General features: G+C 41.2%; 1 protein-coding gene across 2 annotated transcripts in view; it reads left to right on the top strand.

Annotated features, from left to right (window-relative positions):
- The first annotated feature begins 844 nt into the window (after positions 1-844).
- Positions 845-20,637, top strand: part of oprl1 (opiate receptor-like 1) — a 170,994-nt gene continuing 151,201 nt past the window's right edge. Inside the window, exons 1-3 of one of the 2 annotated variants that reach the window (XM_039800990.1) lie at positions 845-1,169; positions 3,135-3,236; positions 20,360-20,590. In XM_039800990.1, the coding sequence (XP_039656924.1) occupies positions 20,385-20,590 (206 nt within the window). In that variant the 5' untranslated portion in view covers positions 845-1,169; positions 3,135-3,236; positions 20,360-20,384. The remainder of the gene's footprint in view (positions 1,170-3,134; positions 3,237-20,359; positions 20,591-20,637) is intronic. The other variant, XM_039800991.1, reaches the window with a different exon arrangement.

Genomic DNA, 20,637 nt, shown 5'->3' on the forward strand with positions numbered 1-20,637 from the left:
CCAGGCTTGCAATACATTGGGGAAGAAACCCTGTTGTGGGTTAAGTATTACAGCCATATTACACTATGGGAATATTCTTTCCGTCTGGCAAATCCAAGCATGTGTTTCCTGTTTCTGTCTCCAGCAGAATTGCAGGTCTGAAATAAAGACGTCATCCATCTGGCCATGCGATGTGACATGACCAGACTGCACACTGCAGCACACTGTACAACATTCACAGGTTTCAGCTCACTGTTATCACCCACATCGGAACCATTGCATCACCTTTTTGTAGTGTTGCATTGAGCCGAGAGCTAATGGGATTACACTAACAGGTTGTATTACTCTCATCATGTGTTCCTCTTTGGATGTTTAACTGCAGCTTCTGCTTTAAACATCCCTTTAGGATCAAACACACTATAAACATGCTGTGCTGTATGTATGAGAATGTACACACACACACACACACACACACACACACACACACACACACACACACACACACACACACACACACACACACACAGATGCGCATAGCCTACAAGATGGGTTACCAGCATACTAACGGAGATGGAGAAAAGACAGAGAGGGAGAGAGAGAAGGGGGAGGGAGTATTGTTGAGCAAGCCCTCATCGATCTGTCCAGCAAGGGAGAGAGAGGGAGAAAGAGAGAGAGAGAGAGAGAGAGAGAGGGTGGGAGAGCAGGGCAGAAAGAGAGAGAGAGAGAGGGAGAGAGAGATAAGAAAATAATGGAAGAAAGCGCAGCGGCTGGCTGCATCTTTATCTGAGCAGACCCCTCCTACCCTTCCTCACCCCCCTCCCCTTCCCCGCCCCTCTCTCTCTCTCTCTCTCTCTCTCTCTCTCTCTCTCTCTCTCTGTCTGCCAGCTGATGCTGACTCTCGTCATCCCGAGGAAAAACCTGGACGGACGGTGGTTTTGGGGATTTTGGACACAGACTATAGCATTTACTACTTGGTTTACAGAGGGAAACTGCGAATTTAAAGAAGACACAAAGACAGAAACCGATAGAGGAAAGTGGACAGAAAGCAAGCAAGCCAGTGCACAGTAAAAAAAAAAGGCAGGGGGGGGGGAGAACAACAACTTCCAGCCCCCGGCCGGCTGTGCGTGCGCGTGTGTGTGTCCTCGGAGCGGTCTGCGGGGGAGCCGTGCAGCTGTTTGCCACCACAAAAGGTGAGATATTAGCAAAGCGTGCTACGGTCCAACGATGCGGCTCCACAGCCGCGTGTGTGTGTGTGTGTGTGTGTGTACAGATATGTGCGTCCTGAACCGGGACCGCCACAGTGCGCACTGCGTGTGGAAACGCGCCTCTGCCCGTCTGCAGTCTGTCACTGTGTTTATGTTGAGCTACATCAGCTGAAAGGTTGCCATAACACGCTGTATGGATACTGATGGCGCGTGGCGTGGCGCGTGCGTGGCGTACTTTGAATTTATAAAGTGTCGTATGCGCATTCGTGGCGCATCTATATGCGCGTTTCCCTATATGTGGTCTGTGTGCGTTTATACTTGCTTCGTCTGGTGGTGCGCTTAAGTGACATCACGCAGACATGTGGAAGTTTTGGTGCATGTGGGTGTGTTTACTTCCAACACCTGCTGGGATTGAGTGGGGTGTGTGAGTGCGGTGCATTTTGGGATCTTATGTTGTTTTCAGGCTTAGAGTGGAGTCTTTGTAAATGCGCTTTGTTGCAAGACTTTATCATTGTGTCTTTACTGTTTGTGTGTGTGTGTGTGTGTGTGTGTGTGTGTGTGTGTGTGTGTGTGTGTGTGTGTGTGTGAGAGAGAGAGAGAGAGAGAGAGAGAGAGAGAGAGAGAGAGAGAGAGAGAGAGAGAGAGAGAAAGAAAGAGTCTTAAATGATTTCCTGGCTGTTAGTTTAGTGTTTATTTGAGCACACACACACACACACACACACACACACAGATGGACAACAATATATTTAAAATATTTTTAAATATACCATATTGAAAAATAGTGAAAAAAATGTTTTGGACACACACACACACACACACTTGTGTTACTACTGAGGTACTTTGCAGCCGATCTGTATGGAAGTGTGTTAATGACAAAACTGCAGACAACAAATCCCAAGAGCAGATTTTACGAGCGCTCACACAGATCTGTAAAGTTTCACTGTTCTGACAGTTTTGGAGAACTTGAGGATATTTTTTTGTGGTTTACAGTTTTCAACGAGACATACCCATCTCTACACTGTCCTCACCTGGCGTGACTTAGAAGGTGGAGTTTAACAGAATAATCCACTCACGTCCGGGATAACCCGGTGGAGTTTTGCTGTCAGATGAACGTTGCATGCGAGGGACATAAATGAGGAGCTAGCAGCTTTTGCAGCTCTACTCCCACATATTTAGTAATACAATTCTTCTGTTCTCAAAACAACAAACTTTATTCTTAATTGTCACATTCACACAGTACAATGTAGTGAAATGTTATCTCTGCAATTTACCCTGTTCTAAGTATATTAGGAGCAGTAGACTGTAGGGCTGGGCAATATATCGATATTATATTGATATTGTGATATGAGACAATATATCATCTTAGATTTTGGATATCATAATATGACACACGGGTGTCATTACAGTAGTAAGTGATGTCGTTTTCTGAACTTACCAAGACTTACTGGCTGTTTTTATTATTTGCCTTTACTAAGGATAGAGCGATTATCATCCCTGGCTAAAAGGAAAAAAAGATGTAGCTGAAATATAACGACAACTAAAAGGCTTTAGAGGACAAACAAGAATAAATATTGGACACGCTTTTCAGCATGGAGACAGCTGAAGGAAGTGAAAGAGATGAAAACTGACGCCATGGATGCCGTCTTTCTGTTGGACAGTACATGTTTTTTTTGTGGGAGATTTGTTGTTTTCAGGAAATGTCTAGCCAACATAGCTTTACATTTATGTAGCGTTGTAAGCCATATTAGCCCAATGTTAATGTTAGCTTCCCTGTCGATCTAGGCTAACGTTACTAGTAAGCTACTACTGTTTACATATTCTTATCTAACAAAACGCTAATTTGTGTAACGTTAGATGGTCGCCGGGGTCTGAACATGTCATTTACATATTGGCTTTTCACAAATGTGCTGATGCAGGCTCTGCGTTTTTCCTTTTGTCATTATTTTGTAGTTATAACAAGGATAATTCAACGTCGACACTGTGGAAACACGGATCAATGAGCCGACCTCTCCCTGCTTTGTCAACTATTGTTTCCCAGTCTCTCTCCAACCGGTGAGTAATGTTAGCTTGATGTAGAAGTGAGCTAGTCTCTTCGATGTGCAACACATAGGCCTACACAATGGGCCCATGGGCGTGCTGGTCTTACAGGGAGGTGTGTACAGGTGCATTCTGGGTGTATTGCTATCTTGAGGCAGCGGGAAGTGATCGTGCCATTGACCAACAGAAACCTGGTCTAAAGTCAATAGCGCAGCACTTCATTGTTATTTTAACAGCAATTTAGTAAAATGTGCCAAGGCTTATGCACAGTGCACGGACACTATGCTTGTTACACACACAGGGAATCGCAGCAGCATACAAACATGCAAAAGATTACAAATAAAAATATTACGGTGAAAATCCGCCATCATAATAGCAATGCGCCAAGGTCCAAACGCGCCTGGCTTTTAAAGGGAATGGGAGATGATCTCTGATTGGTTTATTGCATGTTACGCCCAAAACACACCTATAAATGAATTAAGACACTACGTACAACCCTTTTGAACCATGTGCTCGGTGCACGGACCCTTTTTTCCGCCGTCAAACTAGCACAAGTGGATTTGGACACGCCCTAAACGCACCTGTGCCGTGCACTTAGATAGTTAAAATAGGGCCCAGTGAGTTAGATAAATGATATTGGTACTAAATATTAGCGCCAGAGAAATGGTAACAGTACTGCTGTTCATTGTGGCTGTCTTTCTATTCTCTTTAAAAGGACAATCACTGCCAAAGTAGTTTGCCACAGCTGACGATACTGCCAGAGCCAGACCCGTCTGCTAACACTGGAGCCCTTGACAAAGTTTTGATTACTATATATTTATTATTGCTTATATGAAAAATAAACAAGTTTTACACCACATTGGTTGTAATGATTTTGTGCAGCATGTACGGAGATGAGATATGTCTCGATAGTTGTAATAACGGAAAGTAATTTATCTTTTTTTATGTCAACAAACATACAAAGGGTACTTTGTACAGTTAATTCCTCCTGGGAATAAATAAAAGGGAAACTATGTAAACTGTGTAGTTGTATGTAAAACGAAGGAGTTGTGATGAGTTGAATTCCAGTCGTTCCTCTACTCTGCTCTGAAGCAGACGCTTGCGCACGTCTGTGTGGGGGGGAGCCAGGGGGAGGGGTTAGACGAAGCCCAGACGAGATGCAACTTTCAAATCTTGCTAGCTTCTCAACCCTACCTTTAAGTCACTGGGTTTCATGAACTAATATGATTTTTTTTGTGAAATTTTCCTATGAGGTAGTTTGGTGGACAGGCTTTCAGAATGACCTGTAGGCCACTAATCCTTGGTTCAGGAAGGCCACATGTTGGTCATGATTTCTTTTGTCCCAGAGGCAGATGCTCTGAGGCCCCTGTTTAAAATACAATGTTTAACCCACTGCTGCGATTCCAACACTGACATTCTGTCTGTGGCCAAAATGAAAATTATTGATACCTGATGATTGAGGTATATGACCCAGCCAGATGTATAGCAGGCGACCAATCACAAGCAGGTCCGAGTCCAAATACCAACGAGTCCGAGACAAGTCCAAGACAATAGAAAAGCGCCTTGAGTCCAAGTCTGGACTCAAGTACTACAGCCCTAGTTAAAATAGTCGGTCCACGTACAGTAAAGGCACTTGTTACCTTATTTGACAGAAATCTATGCATTTTACTGTTATTTCTGACAATTTGAAAAACTAAAATGTATATAATGCTTGAGTAAATGAAACCCAAATTATCAAAACTGATTAAAAAATATTATTATTTAAATAAATCACGAGAGAGTGCAGTACAGAGTCACTCTAGAGATAAAACTCACATATTCAAGTTTATATTCTGCTTGTTCAATGGTTGTTTGGTAAATTGCTCTTAAACACATTTAGAGAAGATTTGAATTGCTATTTTTATTCTCAGTTTGGTGGTGGTGATTTTCCTTTGGGCTGGCTAAAACCTCTTTTGGGGGAGCGGGGGGGGGGGGCTTGGCTTGATGTAGAATATATAGAATAACAAACAATTCAAGCTCAAAGTCCACTTGTTCCAAAGCTGTCATGAAACCTGTACATATTCAAACTTTCCATTATTCGGAGCACCTCGGAGGCTTAAGGTCCTCGTTGGCTTAAAGAGTCCAGCTTTTAACGAAGACTAGATGTCAGACAAAGTCTCCTGTATTGTTTTCTCTCTGCAGATGAATGAAGTCATGCAGAATGATCTCTCACTGCTTATTGAAGATGAAAGCATACTTTGATAGTACTGTGATGCCAGAGATGAGACATTTTCCCAGTAATGACCAATGACTTGTAACTAATCCCACATAAAAAAGACCATAAATAACAGCAGTGAAGTCAACGGATGAGCTCAGAGAGAGCAGTAAAGCTACACGTTATGTACAGTATGTGGTCATATTTAATATATGATATTTAACGGTTTCCCTACTGATATGTGCAGCAGCTTGAAACCCAGAATAGAAAGAGAGATCTGTGACATTAGAAAAGCCTGTGAACCCCTCATATCCTCATCCAGGGCTAGACATGTAGTTTATTGACATGCCTTTATTTAATCGAAAAAGTCAAATATCTTTGACTGTATTATTGCATGTCTCATATACTCCTCTCACTTCTCACAGTTTGGTCGACATAAAGCCCTAAAAAAGTCCTCAATATAGTTCCTCACTCATCATGGAGTTTAGCAAATCAAGCAAACAATGATTACATTTTTAAAAGTAGGCTACTGCACAGCCGACCCACAGCGTCCTGTTTCACAGGCCTGAAAATGAAAACTCTCTGGTTGTGTGGTAATTTCTTAGTCTCAAAATCTCGGAAATCTGCCAAAGTCTGCTTTGAGTGTTGCATAATTGCAGTTTGAAAACAGTTTTCAGTCTTTTTGGTTTTGCGCACAGCTAGGCGGACCAAAATTTATTGTGAGCTTAAATAATGTTATAATTTGGCCTGCATATGGCCCGCGGGCCTTGGGTTTGACACCTGTGCTCTACTGGATATCTCAAAAAGTCCTCCCAACCATATTGGTCATTTGTTTCTCCTCTTTAATACGACTCAAAGGAGCGTTTCATATATTAGCACCCCTAGTGGCGGCAGGAAATACAATCTTGTATCTAAATCAGAGAGCGTCCGCCGCGGTTTTGAACGTAAAGTTCATGATTTTAAACACGTCTTTTACGTTGTGGCACGGTCACAGTTTGGTTATGTTTAGGCACCCAAACTACTTGGTGAAGTTTTGAAAAAGATGGTGGTTTGGGTTGAAATCAGGTGTTACCTCACTTCCTGAAGGTTACGCACGTAATGTTTGTAAAGTTTAAAAACAACTGTCCGTTTACTTTTATTTTCAAACCCTGGCCTTCTGGGGTAAATTTCCTGTTTGTATGCGAAAATTTGGCGCTCTTGTATTTCTTTACCTTACTTACCTGCTTTGCTCCAGTTATAACTACTACGGCTGTTAGAGGGAGCCGCTACTAGAAACGTAACCAGACGTCGTAATTGCTGCTTGAACAAACTTGAAGGTTTTTTTTGGGGGAGGGAGTATGTCAGCCTTCACCAAGAAGTAACATGCTGCTTAATTTACAAGCACAAATGTTGCTGATATTGCCGGAGAACCATCCTGGCATCTTTGAGTTCTGCTGTGTGTGTTGTCTGTCTCAGTCAGGTATGCCCTAGTCTCGCATTGCCTCATCCACAGGGCTGAGAAGGAGGGTCTAGCTACTCCACAAAGCATTTCTGGATGGGAGAAAAACATACTCTGGTTTATTGGCATTTCTTTAAACCAATCACAATCGACTGGACGGAGCAACGGTGCCTCTGCAACATCGTCTTGGGAAGGAATTTGTTTTGGTGGAACATGTTTACTTAGGGAGGTGAGCTCTGGAATTAAAATGGCTGTTGAGTGTGTGAGGAGAATTTTACTCGAAACAAAGATAAATATAGTTTGATTGTCGGTTGTAGTTCGGTTGTCGGTTCTAGTTCGGAGGATGTTTCCTGAGTTTAGAACGTCAACACAAAGAATGCGGAAGGTGAAAATAAGGGATATCCGGTGGAACCTCTGGCGGCACTGGAACTATCCCATAAATGAAACGTCGTCGATATATAGACTAGGTATGCCCTACTACAGTACATTGTTATTTTCCACGCTGTAGAGTGAGTGGTACTCTAGAACAGTGTTTCTCAAATGGGGGTACGCATACCCCTAGGGGTTCTTTGGAATACTGCAGGTAGTGTGTGAGATTTTTGCAATAATTTAAAAATGTCATGCATTATTCCTAAAATAATTATACTATAAACATAAATGAATGAAGTGATGGATTGAAAACATTTGAAATGTAGGATTTGAATGTTTTTCAGTTACAAGGTTGGTGTTTGGTAAATCCATCACTGCCAGCGCTGTTTTGTACCTCTTTACATTTCCTACCGAAAAATGCTAACCCTTGGCTTAAAAAAACAATTCAAAGTGGGTACATTATTGAAAAACGTTTGAGAACCGCTGCTCTAGAATATTTTTTCTTTTGCATCCAGAGAGTTGTATCAGCTTCACAGTATCGCAATCAGTGTAACTATCAGTGTAGTCCAACCATTTGCTGCAAGAGAGACAAAACAGATAGCAGGATTGTCTTTTTATGTAACTGTAACCATTAGAACAACGGTGAATAAGGCTGAAAGGCTGAAAATAAGCAGAGACTACATCTTCCTCCACAGTTTACCTGAACTGCATAGGCTTATTAACAACTGTTTGTATTATATGTTTCCTCTGAGGGGGCGGTTTTTCAGCCTGCAGGTATTCAGCACAAAGCACTGCTCTGTAACAACTGGATAATCTTTTGTGTATATTTAGTTAGTACCATTCAATGCTTGTAACAATAATTCCATCCTGAACTTATTTTAGGTATTTTTCCTCTTGAGGGCCACATTCAGATCAACTTTAGCATTGCCTGATCGTCATTTGAATGACGCAAGCGTCAATTTCCGTAACTCAAAAGTGAAGCCAATGTGGAAATGCCTTAAAGCGGCATTCTATCTACTTTCCAGCAGAGGGCGACGCCACTGGTTCCAAAAAGAAGTCTGTTTCTATAGGGGCCTCTCGCTCTAGCTCACCCGGTAAGAACGTTCGCCCCATGTTGGCTGAGTCCTGCAGCGGCGCAGGATTTGAATCCGACCTGCTGCCCTTTGTGTCATCCCCCATCTCTCTCCCCCTTTCATATCTATCCACTTTCAAATAAAGGGAGAAGCCCCCATAAATAATCTTTAAAGAAAGGGTGACTTTCCCTCTTTAGCGTTTAGCTTAGCACAGCGTCATGAAAACATTCACAACACTGGTTTAGACGTGCCATTCTCCCCAGCTCCACTCTTTTGTCCACACTATAAACCCGAATGCTCAAATTAATTAATTGGTATGAGTACTGTAATCTTAAAACACAAACTACTGAGTGTTTAGACTTAAAATTATTCAATTTAATATTGTTGAGTTGGATTTACTGATAATATTTGAGTTGGCTTAATAAGTACTTTAATTTAACTGTAATCTAAAAATACAAGTAAACTTTACTCCAAATATTTAAGCTCTAATAACCTCCGACTGTTGAGTTTATAAACTCAAAAACATTGTGGAAAGTGATTGCCTCAATTATTTTGAGTACTGCTTACATATTCTGGTTTACAGTGCAAATATGGTCACTTCTGGCACCAAAATACCAAGATGGCGATGGCCAAAAAAAGTCCACAAACCAATGGGTGACATCACTAATGCTACTTCCATTCTACAAAGTCTATGGAATGAGGCCAATGTGACAAAAAGGTTCAACCTGGCTCATCATTTGGTTCTGTATTGGCGAATCAAATACATATAATAGGGCTGCCACTTTTTTATCCGAAATTAGGAATTCTGCAGGTTTCAAAAAGTCAAATTTAAGACCTTTTTAAAACCTTTATGAATGAAATGTAAGACCTACTGTATAGCACGACATTAAACGAAATGCAGAGTCACAAAAGTACTTGCAAAGTGAATAAATGTATTCAAAATTGAATAAAATCTACACAGAGTAATAATAATCTGTACATATACAGCGGATTATATTTGGACTATAGCGCTACATGGACGTAAGGAAATTTAGACCTGTTTAAAACATTTTTTAGTTTGAACGTGGGAAAAAATTAATATTCACACTGTAATGACCTGTTCATATTGCAAATGTAGCAGCAGAGGAAGCTCTTAAAATTGACCACCAGCTTGACCTTTTAAAGCCCTGTAATCAGTAAACTAATACATGAAAATGTAGAAGGAGTCTAGCGAGCAAAGTTATGTGGTTCGAAACATCAGGTTACCGGAGCAGTATGTAGACGTATTTTGGGTTCTACACTGCAGATTGCAAAATGACCAACAGAGATAAGGCTGCTTGCTGACTTAACAAAAAGCACCTGTCTTAATCTACAACACACCCAATCTGACAACTCCACCTGCTAGCTGACCACCCGAGTGAAGCAGCAGAGGCACCAGAAATGAGTGGAGCAACGTCAGTGGTGGAATGTAACTAAGTACATTTACTCAAGTACTGTACTTAAGTACAAATGTTGAGGTACTTGTACTTTACTTGAGTCTTTTCTTTTCATGCCACTTTCTACTTCTATTCCGATTTATTTCAGGGAGAAATATTGTACTTTTTACTCCAGTACATTCATCTGACAGCTTTAGTTACTGTTACTACTCATTAAGTCTTTTGTACACAAAAAAAAAAAAAATCTGATGTTTTATTATAATATATATATATATATCAAATTTGGCCAACAATATGACGGCCTACAAGTCCAGCTGAAATTATTAGACCATTAAACACACAACTGTTTCGTACTTTTACTTTTAATACTTTAAGTACATTTCATGATATTCCTATTCACATACTTTTACTTAAAGCTATAGTGCGTAGTTTCTGTCGCCCCCATGAGGAATTCTAAGTAATGACAACAAAACTGTCAGCGCGTCCACATGATTCAAGCCTTCCGTGATCGCACACTGATACTTCTCCCACCACTGAGCAACGTCAACTGTATGACCTCGTCTGACCCACCTATTTTTCGGCGGACCCTTCCTCAGGGCCAGGGGGTATTACGTTTTATGAGTTTGGTTTGAATTCATTCAAAAGAATTAGGTATTTGTTCAAATTTGTTCGAACTTCAGTTTTGCAAGTGCACATTCCCGGTAGATGACTTCGTAACATGAATGTGTATTTCCAACCCAGTCTCACGGCAGTTCGTGAAATGGTCACGTAATTTAATCTATTGATTTGTGTACACAGACTTGTTTAATGGGAAGTTTACCAGCGGTGGTGGACTTGTTGGACCGTGCGAACACAGCGTACCTCTTTCATTCCTTCAACCAGCTTCTTGAAAAGGTCAGCATAGCGATGTTTGCGCATATCCAAAAACCTGTTAATATCCAAGTCTTTGATAATGTTTCTCCTTCTTATCGGGTCTGCAGCCTTGCAAACTGTTGGCTGGTTGGTTTGTGCAACCACAGCAACCATAGCAACGCACAGAGCTGACTGGAAGCCGTAAAAAGGCAAGAGGCCGTAAACTGGCCGTAAAATGCAGTAAAAACCCAGATTGAGACGCATATTCTGAATGTGCTGTATACATGTCCAAAGAATGCCTCTAAAACCCAAATAATACCAGAATATCCCATGTCTTAATCGGAAAATGCTATATTTGTAAAAAGGCCTTATTCAGAATATCCAACCGGAATATGCTGTTTACATGACGTGTATCAAATTCGGAATATTGTCTTGTGAATGTAAACGTACTCACTGATGAAATGCCACAATGAATCAGAGTTACTGCTGCTCCATTAACTATGCCATTTTGTTGCATCCTTTTGCATGAATTCAAGTCGCCGTACCGATCCACATTTGATTTTGCAGACTTTTCCGGAACTTTGCTGAAAATGACTTTTTTTTAACACATTGGGTGGAAATTATAACTCCATAACCTTGGACACACTCGGTAAACACAGCATTGGAGCTGTAAAAACAAGTTGCTGGGGCTTTACTTTCCGACATTCACCTTGCACTGTTGCATGCAGGAACGGTAATGAAAAAAACATCAGTCTCATTAGTACTTCTTTGTCCTCTCGCACGCAGAAGAAGTGGCACTGTGGGCCACCCAGAGTGCAACTGCAGCCTTACATGGACACACACACACACACACACACACACACACACACACACACACACACACACACACACACACACACACACACACACACACACTTCAGCTTCTAAGTTTAACTGCCTATTCATCAAAGCTTTGGCAGCCAAAACACTCCCAGCAACACGTGCGTGCGCACACACACACCCATCAAACAAAAACACACTCTTGGATCTTGGATGTTGACGGTGGATGTGAGAAAGGAAGGAGGAAAGGAAATAGAGATGTCAACACAGAGGGAAGGAGATATGATGCAGGGATGGAAGGATGAGAGAAGAAAGATAGAGATATTAGAGTATATTTAAGCCATGTGTATTAAGACTGGCAGTAAGGAAATTCAGCGGCACAGCGGAGTTACTTTGCTGTTTTGATTTGATGAATATTCATGATGCGGCAGAGAGAGAGAGAGAGAGAGAGAGAGAGAGAGAGAGAGAGAGAGAGAGAGAGCGAGAGAAAAAAAAAAAAAAAAAAGAAACGAGCAAGCAAGCGTGGTTCGTGGCAGCATTTAAAGCCAAAGCCTGCTTGTGTCTGGGATTCAAGATTCCTTTTTATTGTCATTCAGCAAAACATAGAAATGTATGAACGAAATTACGAGCATGGCTCCTTTTAAAAACAGATTAAAAAACAGGGTAATAAATAGAGCTCTATGAATAAATATGTATTAAAAACAGAGCGCAGACACCCTGTAAACAGAAACTAATTTCATCTGCTTGTATGCGTGATGGCATTCTGAATGTCACCGCCCAAAGCTCATAATCATGGTTGAGTGTTGGGAAATGGATTGACCGGTACGTTGAGCGCTTCACCTTCAGCCTTAGCACCCTCTTCACCACGCCAGTTTACCACTTTTGCAGCAGCTGACGCCGTACCAATCCACTTGTTGATTCTAGACTCTAGATGCGTCAACTCCTTCATCCAGGGCAGCAACTCACTCTCAAACCGTGCAATGAATGCTGACTTGCATACCAAATGTGTTAGTCTGGTTCCAGACGTTTTTAAATCGAGTTGATATTGCGATGACGCTATAAAAAAAAACATATATTGTGCAGCCCTGATTCAAATAGATGATCTTGTGGCAAGTGATGGATTCCCAGAGAAACAGTTGACCAATCAGAGTACGTGGGAATATCTTATCAAACCGTAGATCTCGCCGCCCTTTTTTTTTTACATCACAGGCGGCAGATTCAATCAGCTGCAGCTGTTCTAAGCGCACGGCGTGAAGCGCCTGGCACAGATGCGTTTAGGGCGTGTACGAATCCACTTTTGCCAGTTTAACGGAGGAAAAAAGGGTCCGTGCGCACATTTTGAAACAGGTTGTACTTAGTGTCTTAACCCTCATGTTGTCCTCGGGTCAAATTTGACCCGTTTTCAAAGTTTCTACATCATAAATTTGGGGTTCTTTTAACCAAATAAAATGGATGGTTCCAAAAGACGCTCTTCACAAAGGAAATAAAGGATCAGATCTCTATTTTCATAGAATTTGGGGTGTTTTATAGCATTTTCCTGACTAAACTTTGACAGATCTGTGATAATCCATTACCTTCATTCCTCGGATCTTAACCATTAGTCAATATCATTCATAATTTCTGCTGATTTCTTACACAAAAATTTGAAAATTTCATATAAATGAGGTTTATTGACCATGAATTCCAAAATTAAGTGTGAAACTAGTGCAAATAAATAGGTATAGTGGTGAATATACTGGTGTTAATGGAAAAATGTGCCAAAAACATTGAAATAAGCAACAGAAACGTAAAAACAGTGTCTAAAAGAGTGTTAATTTTGACCCAGGAGGACAACACAAGGGTTAAATATACCTCACTATACCTTTAACTACAATGAACGTAATAACAAGACGTTGAAAGGTAAACCTAATCAGATTCAAGAAAAGGATTCCAAATGATTCAGATTACATGAGTGGATCGGTTACTGGATTTGGTTTTAATGAAATGCTATCGAACCTCATCTTTAGTGAAGGTTGAGGTCAAGGTAAACTTTATTATCCCAAAAAGGGAAATTTGGGGGGGTCTGGGTGCACATACATAAAACCATTTATAAAAACACATACAAATATAAATATTGATATGAATAAATATAAATATTCCATATGCCATCCCCCCTTCCATCCACCTAACACACCCATACACACACTTACACAGGGAGAGCATTTTCAAACAGAGCACTTCCAGGTACCCTCAGCATACACACACACTCACACTGAGAATGTGAACAGAATTTGAATCAACTATTTCTTACCCACACACCACACACACACACACACACACACACACACACACACACACACACACACACACACACACACACAACAAAATACAATCAGATCCTATGTTTTTGTATTGTCCGTCTCATTCAACAGTCTAATTGCTGAAGGAACAAAAGACTAGACACCTAGAATCCACCTTGCTCACAAGCAGCTGACATCTGGTCACACCCAATGACCCTACTCGCCATACTGACCACTAAGGTCTATATAAAAGAGACTTCAGATACAGTATTAGGGGACCACTAAGGTCTATATAAAAGAGACTTCAGACACAGTATTAGGGGACCACTAAGGCCTATATAAAAGAGACTTCAGATACAGTATTAAAGGGGTGATAGAATGATTATATAGGGTATTTCACACTGTTCCTTATGGTCTCCTAATGGGGTATGTAACATTGGTTGGACTGAAAATGGCCTGGTTGATATTTTATTGGCCCTTATGCATCCCTGTGTTTTGGCCCTATTTGTAACAAGAGCTTTTCTTCCAAATATGGTATGGTCATGAATATTTAGAAGAGCTGCGCGGTGATTGGTTGAGCGACTTGCCATATGCAGACATTAGAGACGCGCGTTGATTGGTTGAGCTAATCCCCAATACACATACATTAGAGAAGCGACAGAATCTCATATTCCAGACACTGCAATGTTTCATTACCAAATTCACTTCTGAGACTTTTTTAAGCGAGAAATCAACTATATAAAGCTCAAACATGGGCCGTTTTACAAAAATTGATGGCTAATTGCAAATTTGGTAAGACGTGTCGGACTTTAGGAGCTCCACACAGTCTGACGAGAAAGCGACCGCCTGCTGGGCTCCATACCCAGGGCAAAGTCACCCTTTGTGGATACTGCATACGGGGCTCCGCGGCCAGCTGCCGGCATAACTATATCTATAAATAATACATTTACGGTTTTGAATGTCCCAATGTCTTATCAAGCTAACTGCGTAGTCCGGATTTGATTTTAAGGCATTTTTATGAACGCGGTGCTTTTGTAGGACGAGCAGCTGCTTGCTATATGTCCCATTCATTACAATGGGGAAATACCGCAGCTAGCTAGCTACACTTTCGCCATAACTAAATTATATTTATGTTTGAATTTCGTCACGCCACTTATACAACACATTCCCCAATGTCTTATAAAGCTAACCGTTGTGTCCGATTTGATTTTAAGGCATTTTTATGAACGCGAGGCGTCTTTGTAGGACGAGCAGCTGCTTGCTATATGTCCCATTCATTACAATGGGGAAATACCGCAGCTAGCTAGCTACATTGTCGCCATAACTAAATTATATTTACAGTTTGAATTTCGTCACGGCATGAATATTACAGGTTCCTCAAGGTCTTACAAAGCTTAGCTAACACTTGTCCGATTTTGGATTTCAATTGAATGTATTTTTGTGACTGTCAGAGTTAGGAGGAGGCTAGCTAGCTCTCATTGATGGACTCCATCTCACCGCGGATCTATCAATGAGACTCGCGGACAAGAGGCGTTTATTTTCCCGATTGTTTGTTTAAATAACTCAACACACATACCCATTATAAGATTAACTGGAACCTGCGGGCTGCGGTAAAAGATTGCGGGCGTAACAAGCTCGCTGACACAGCGGTCAGGGCGGCGATGTAGCAACCCAGGCAGCACCAACACCGGCACTAAACTCCAACACACAGTCGGAGAAAATTTGCAATTAGCCATCCTTTTTCGTAAAGCGGCCCATATTTGAGCTTTATATGGTTGATTTCTCGCATTAAAAAGTTTCAGAAGTGAATTTTGTAATGGAATAGCAGAGATCTGCGTGACCTAGCTAGATTCAGAAGACTACCTGATCTCAGGTCAGTTGTGTAGCCTATGTAAATATTGGGGCGTGACTGTTCTCTTAAGGTTCCGGATTTTGAGACGCTTACGCAAGCAACTCAGCTTTGTTGGGATTCGCCCGTTTTCAGAGGCAGTTTCAAAATATGAGATTTTCATAGTAAAGGGGTGTCAGTGGGATTTTGAGCTTCTATGTATGTCCTATTTACCTACCAAACTGTCGTTATTCAACTATGACAGGGTAAAATCGGTTTTGCATTCTATCACCCCTTTAAGGGACCACTAAGGCCTATATAAAAGAGACTTCAGATACAGTATTAGGGGACCACTAAGGCCAGGGCTGGACTGGCCATCTGGCATACCAGGCATTTTCCCGGTGGGCACTTTTTTGTTTGTTTTTTTGGCTGCGCCGGCCCACAAAGAACTCACAGCGGCCCATTGGTTAATTGTCTTTATTGACACTGGCCTGACCCAATCAAATCCAGGAACCCCCGTCCCTACTCCGGGCCGCAAATTTACGAATCCCACTATAGCCACGCCTCCCGGCCCTGAGAAACGAGCTGTAATAGTTATGCTGGAAGTTTAACATCCACGTTAAAATAGACAAACGACCACCAAAGCCCAAGGGAGGTGCAGAGATATTATGGAGAAAAAGATTAAGAATCTACAGGCGGATTCCTCAAAATGTGCCAAAATTTCTGACATGTTTGGGGCTGTAGTAGCTGCTTCAACATCAGCATTACCTGAAGCCGAGGAGGAGGAGAGGTGGCTGGTTATACAGAGAAGCAGAAACGGCATCATGACAGGGAAGAAGCCGAGGAGGAGGCGAGTGTGACAGGGCCATGGGAGCGAGTGAGGAAAAGATGGAAGAGAGAGTAGAGGACGATGTGGTAAGGAGTAGGCAAATCAACAGGGACTCTCAGGAAGGGAGGGAGGCTGTGTGTGTGTGTGTGTGTGTGTGTGTGTGTGTGTGTGTGCGCGCACGCGAGTGTGCAAGCGCGCGTTATGTGAGCCTCACGTCATAACGACAACAAGCAGCTGTTAACATTAAAGTTAGTGGCTGTCAGGTAACCTAACTGCTTAAGCTTACATTGAAAATGCTAGCGGTTAGCCTGTTGGGTAGCTGAAAAGTCTGTGTGATCTATAAAATCAAGTGTTCCTTGAATTGCTTAATTAGCTTTTTTCCAGGGCATATACTACTCTCAGCTTTATTGTAGCTTTTGGGAAGGGTTATGGTTATTGTATTTAGCAGACACTTTTGTCCAGCAAAATAGTAATAAAACCAATAATGACAATACAATATAAAATATCAATAATAAAAAATAACAAAAATACCATAAATATACAAATCATAACTCTAAGAATGAATGAATTATTTAAGTGTAAGATCAACAGATAAGTCTTGAGACCCCTCTTGAAGGATCCAAAACGATCACATGAACGCTGAAGGCAACTCATATAATAGAATGCATGCATATTTTAAGAGGACTCTCTGCAGGGAATGTGTCTGACCAATCACGGTGGGTGTGGGCCGCCTGGGCCAAAAGTGCCAGGGCCGATTTTTTGTCCCAGTCCAGCCCTGACTAAGGCCTATATAAAAGCATCCAAAAAGCAGCATGTCATAGGACCTTTAACATATAATGTTCATCATTTTACAGACTTTTTGTACACAATTTATAAAAAACCTGAAAACAACTGTCAACAATTTCGAGTTATTTTCCATTTTTTTTACAGTGTGGGGCTGAGACCACACACAGAGGTCAAATTTAGAAACGGAATAGGTTTTGGTAGTTGACAATAAGAAAATATAAAGTAACAACCTTCTCCTTAAAATGTGGACACTGTTATTTGTTGGTGGTTGAAGATGTTCGTCTTTTGTTCTGCTTTAGAATGATTGCTTTCTTCTCTCTTTCTTTTCACTGCATTAACATTCATAAATATTGATGCCATCGCCCCCCCCTCTCCTTCTCCTTCTCTCGCTCTCTCTCTCTCTAACACATCTTGGCGGTAATATATTCCTCACGTGGCAGTGCAGGGCTAAGTCATTTTTTTCCAATATTTGGTTCGCCTGGTCTCTCCTTGTGTAATAATGCTTGTATAACCTCAACCCTGTTATGCACGATCAAGGTATGGAAATCATTTCTTTCAGGAGAAATCGGCCTCTCAGGATATGCATGCTGCAGGGATGTCACATGAATGTATACATTGTTAAATTACTGTAAAGACAAAAGAAAAGATTGCTCTTATAGGTGTTGGCAATCAGGGGGAATCAGAAATAAACTCTTTAAAAACGTACAATATTTAACATTTCTATCTAAAACGACTAAACCTATGTTATATATTTTGTTGAGTTGTGTACTTACACTATCCTAAATGTTTCCAACAACGTTCAAACCCTGAGAAATCTGTTATTTAATTTTAATGACACAGGACATTTTATTTAGTCAGTGGCGTCATAAAACCTTTGACCTCTCTAAACATGGGCACCCAGACGATACATTCGATAGTAATCGTAAATCATACAATGTCACAGAAAGAATAATACTCAGTAACCGTAATACAGCTTGCTTTCTGCCACACAGCATCATTTTGTCATTGATTACACGCTACTTACAACACAGTAATACAGCAGAGATCCTATTTATTGATACATTTCAATATCGACTGATCCAGTAGTAAGTAACATTAGTGTTAGCTCATGCTAATGCTCGGTGGGGAACGTTAACGTTAGAAGGTTACAACATTGTTCAACACGTTCATGAAGTTATTTTAAGTATAATTGTTTGATCAAGGTAAAGTTAACATTAAACAGCACTGGGCTAACCCACGATTATGTTTGCAAGCTAACGTTAGCGTTAACGTTAGCTGTATAGATAGAAGACAAATCTAATGCTAATTTAGCCAGTTATCACACCCTGTTCTTTCTTCCTCACTCCACGCCGCTAACAGACTTTTGTCAGAAAGTGCCCCGGGGACACGACATATCCACAGTTAGCCAGCAGCCAGCCACAATTATTAACTTCGCAAGCAATCCGAACCAGCCAGCACAAATTCCAGTGCCGGGTGATAACGATGCTAATGGCTGTAACAGAAAGTGTAATGTTCCATCTGGGAAACGGACCATAGTGCCCCAGGCGCCCGAGTCTGGCTGGCTGCGGTGTTGTGCTGAAATTCTCCCCCATTTGGCGTTAAGCGGTCTTCTTTACAGCCCCGAAGATACTTGGTGGCCAGCCCCAGCCACGAAGTAGCTAAGTCTCTCAGCAGGGTTGAGTAACAAACCCTTTTCCCCCCAGTGCTGACAAAATCCAACAAGTGACACTGACGTGAAATACAGTATATTGTGATATTTGGTTTTAGCTGCTGGCTATTGTTTGCTTGCTTGCTCGCTAACTGGCTAACTAGCTAGCTAATGTTAGCTACCAATACAAATCGAATCAAGAAAACGTAATTATGTGGGGGAAACTGCAGCTATTTTATCAGAATGACATGAATAACTGTTACTAAACGTAACGTGGATAAAAGTGTAATGGATAAACCTATCCTTGAATAGATATACTTTAATCGGCAATTGTGTTAAACTACAACTCCCATAATGCCACTATACAACGTCATCAAAAGTCTGTTTACATCCATTGTTTTGACTGAGAGAACCCTAGCGGCAGAAAATTACATATTGTACATTTAAAGGTCCAATATGTCATATTTACTGTAATAAATCCAAAAATTACCCCAATGTGACATCAGATATAAAGGAAACATGCTAAGTTGCTTTTATGACATCAATACTAATGCCAGTATTTTCTCCTTTTGAAATTTCCGTTCCTTGACGGAATTTCTGTTTGTGTGTTGGCCTGTGTGTTGTTATCAACTCCCCAGTTTGACAGCCAGTATATTATGGAATATGTTCTGTATGTCTGAATGATAAATGGTGCTAATAAAAATTAATCTAAAAAAGAAAGTCATTTATTTAAAAAAACTAATAATGCAGTGTGATGTTAAATCAAACAAAGTCCCACACATAAATATGCTCATGTTTTTTTTCCCCCTTTAGTCTTTGCTATTAACATTCATCAACCGCAAATTTAGGAAATTGCGTTTTTAAATAACGATGCATGGAAAATAAAATAAAAAATAAAAATGCTTCTCTTTGTAAATAGTTTATTTTTAGTTTTTCACAACAGAACATGTCAAAACAAATGCAAATAACTCAAACAAGACATTTGGCTGTATTTCTAAACACTCAACTGTAGTTGTAAATCAAAGTGCTTAGCATAAAACACAATTTTTTCATTGTTGGTATTTATATTGTACAAATTCTCACTTACAACGTGCAGCAATCTTTCACTGTGGAGAAAGGTCTGGCCAGCATTCCGGGATTGGAGAAAAACGTACTCTGGTTTATTGGCATTTCTTTAAACCAATCACAATCGTCTTGGGCGGCGACAGGCGCCGGATGGAGCAACGGGGCCGCTGCAAAATAGCCGCAGGAACTTGTTTTGGCGGAACATGTGTACGTTCAAAAGTTGTTTTAGTCGTGCGAGAGAAAACTCAGATTGGACAGGTAGTCTAGCTAGCTGCTGGATTTACCCTGCAGAGATCTGAGGAGCAGTTAACCATAGTCCTCACAAATCCACCGTAGGTTAGAATTCCAACACAAAGATATCTGATGAGCAGGTGCAGCACCTTGTATGTGGCCTCGGCCACCAGTGTATGAATGTGTGTGAATGGTCTATGGTTCCTGTACTATCTTAAAGGGCTTTGAGCGGTCGTTTTAAGACTAGAAAAGCGCAACATAAATACAGTCCATTTACATTTGTCTATCCACACTTCCTTTCTTCTCCGTCAGGTGGGTGTAAGACTCTGGGTCCCAGATGGAGTTCCCCGACGACTTCCTGCTGGCCGAGCTCGGTCACCTGCAGCTCTACAACGACTCGCTCTTCCACGGCAACTTAACCGCCTACAACGACACGGACACCCTGCTCCCCACGGGGGTGAAGGTCACCATCGTGGTCGTCTACATGATCGTCTGCGTCATTGGCCTGGTGGGCAACTTCCTGGTCATGTATGTCATCATTAGGTAAGAGCAACATCAGTTTCTGCAGCTACATAGTCCACAAAATTCAA

The sequence above is a fragment of the Perca fluviatilis genome, chromosome 5, assembly GCF_010015445.1.
Source record: "Perca fluviatilis chromosome 5, GENO_Pfluv_1.0, whole genome shotgun sequence".
Classification (NCBI taxonomy): domain Eukaryota; kingdom Metazoa; phylum Chordata; class Actinopteri; order Perciformes; family Percidae; genus Perca; species Perca fluviatilis.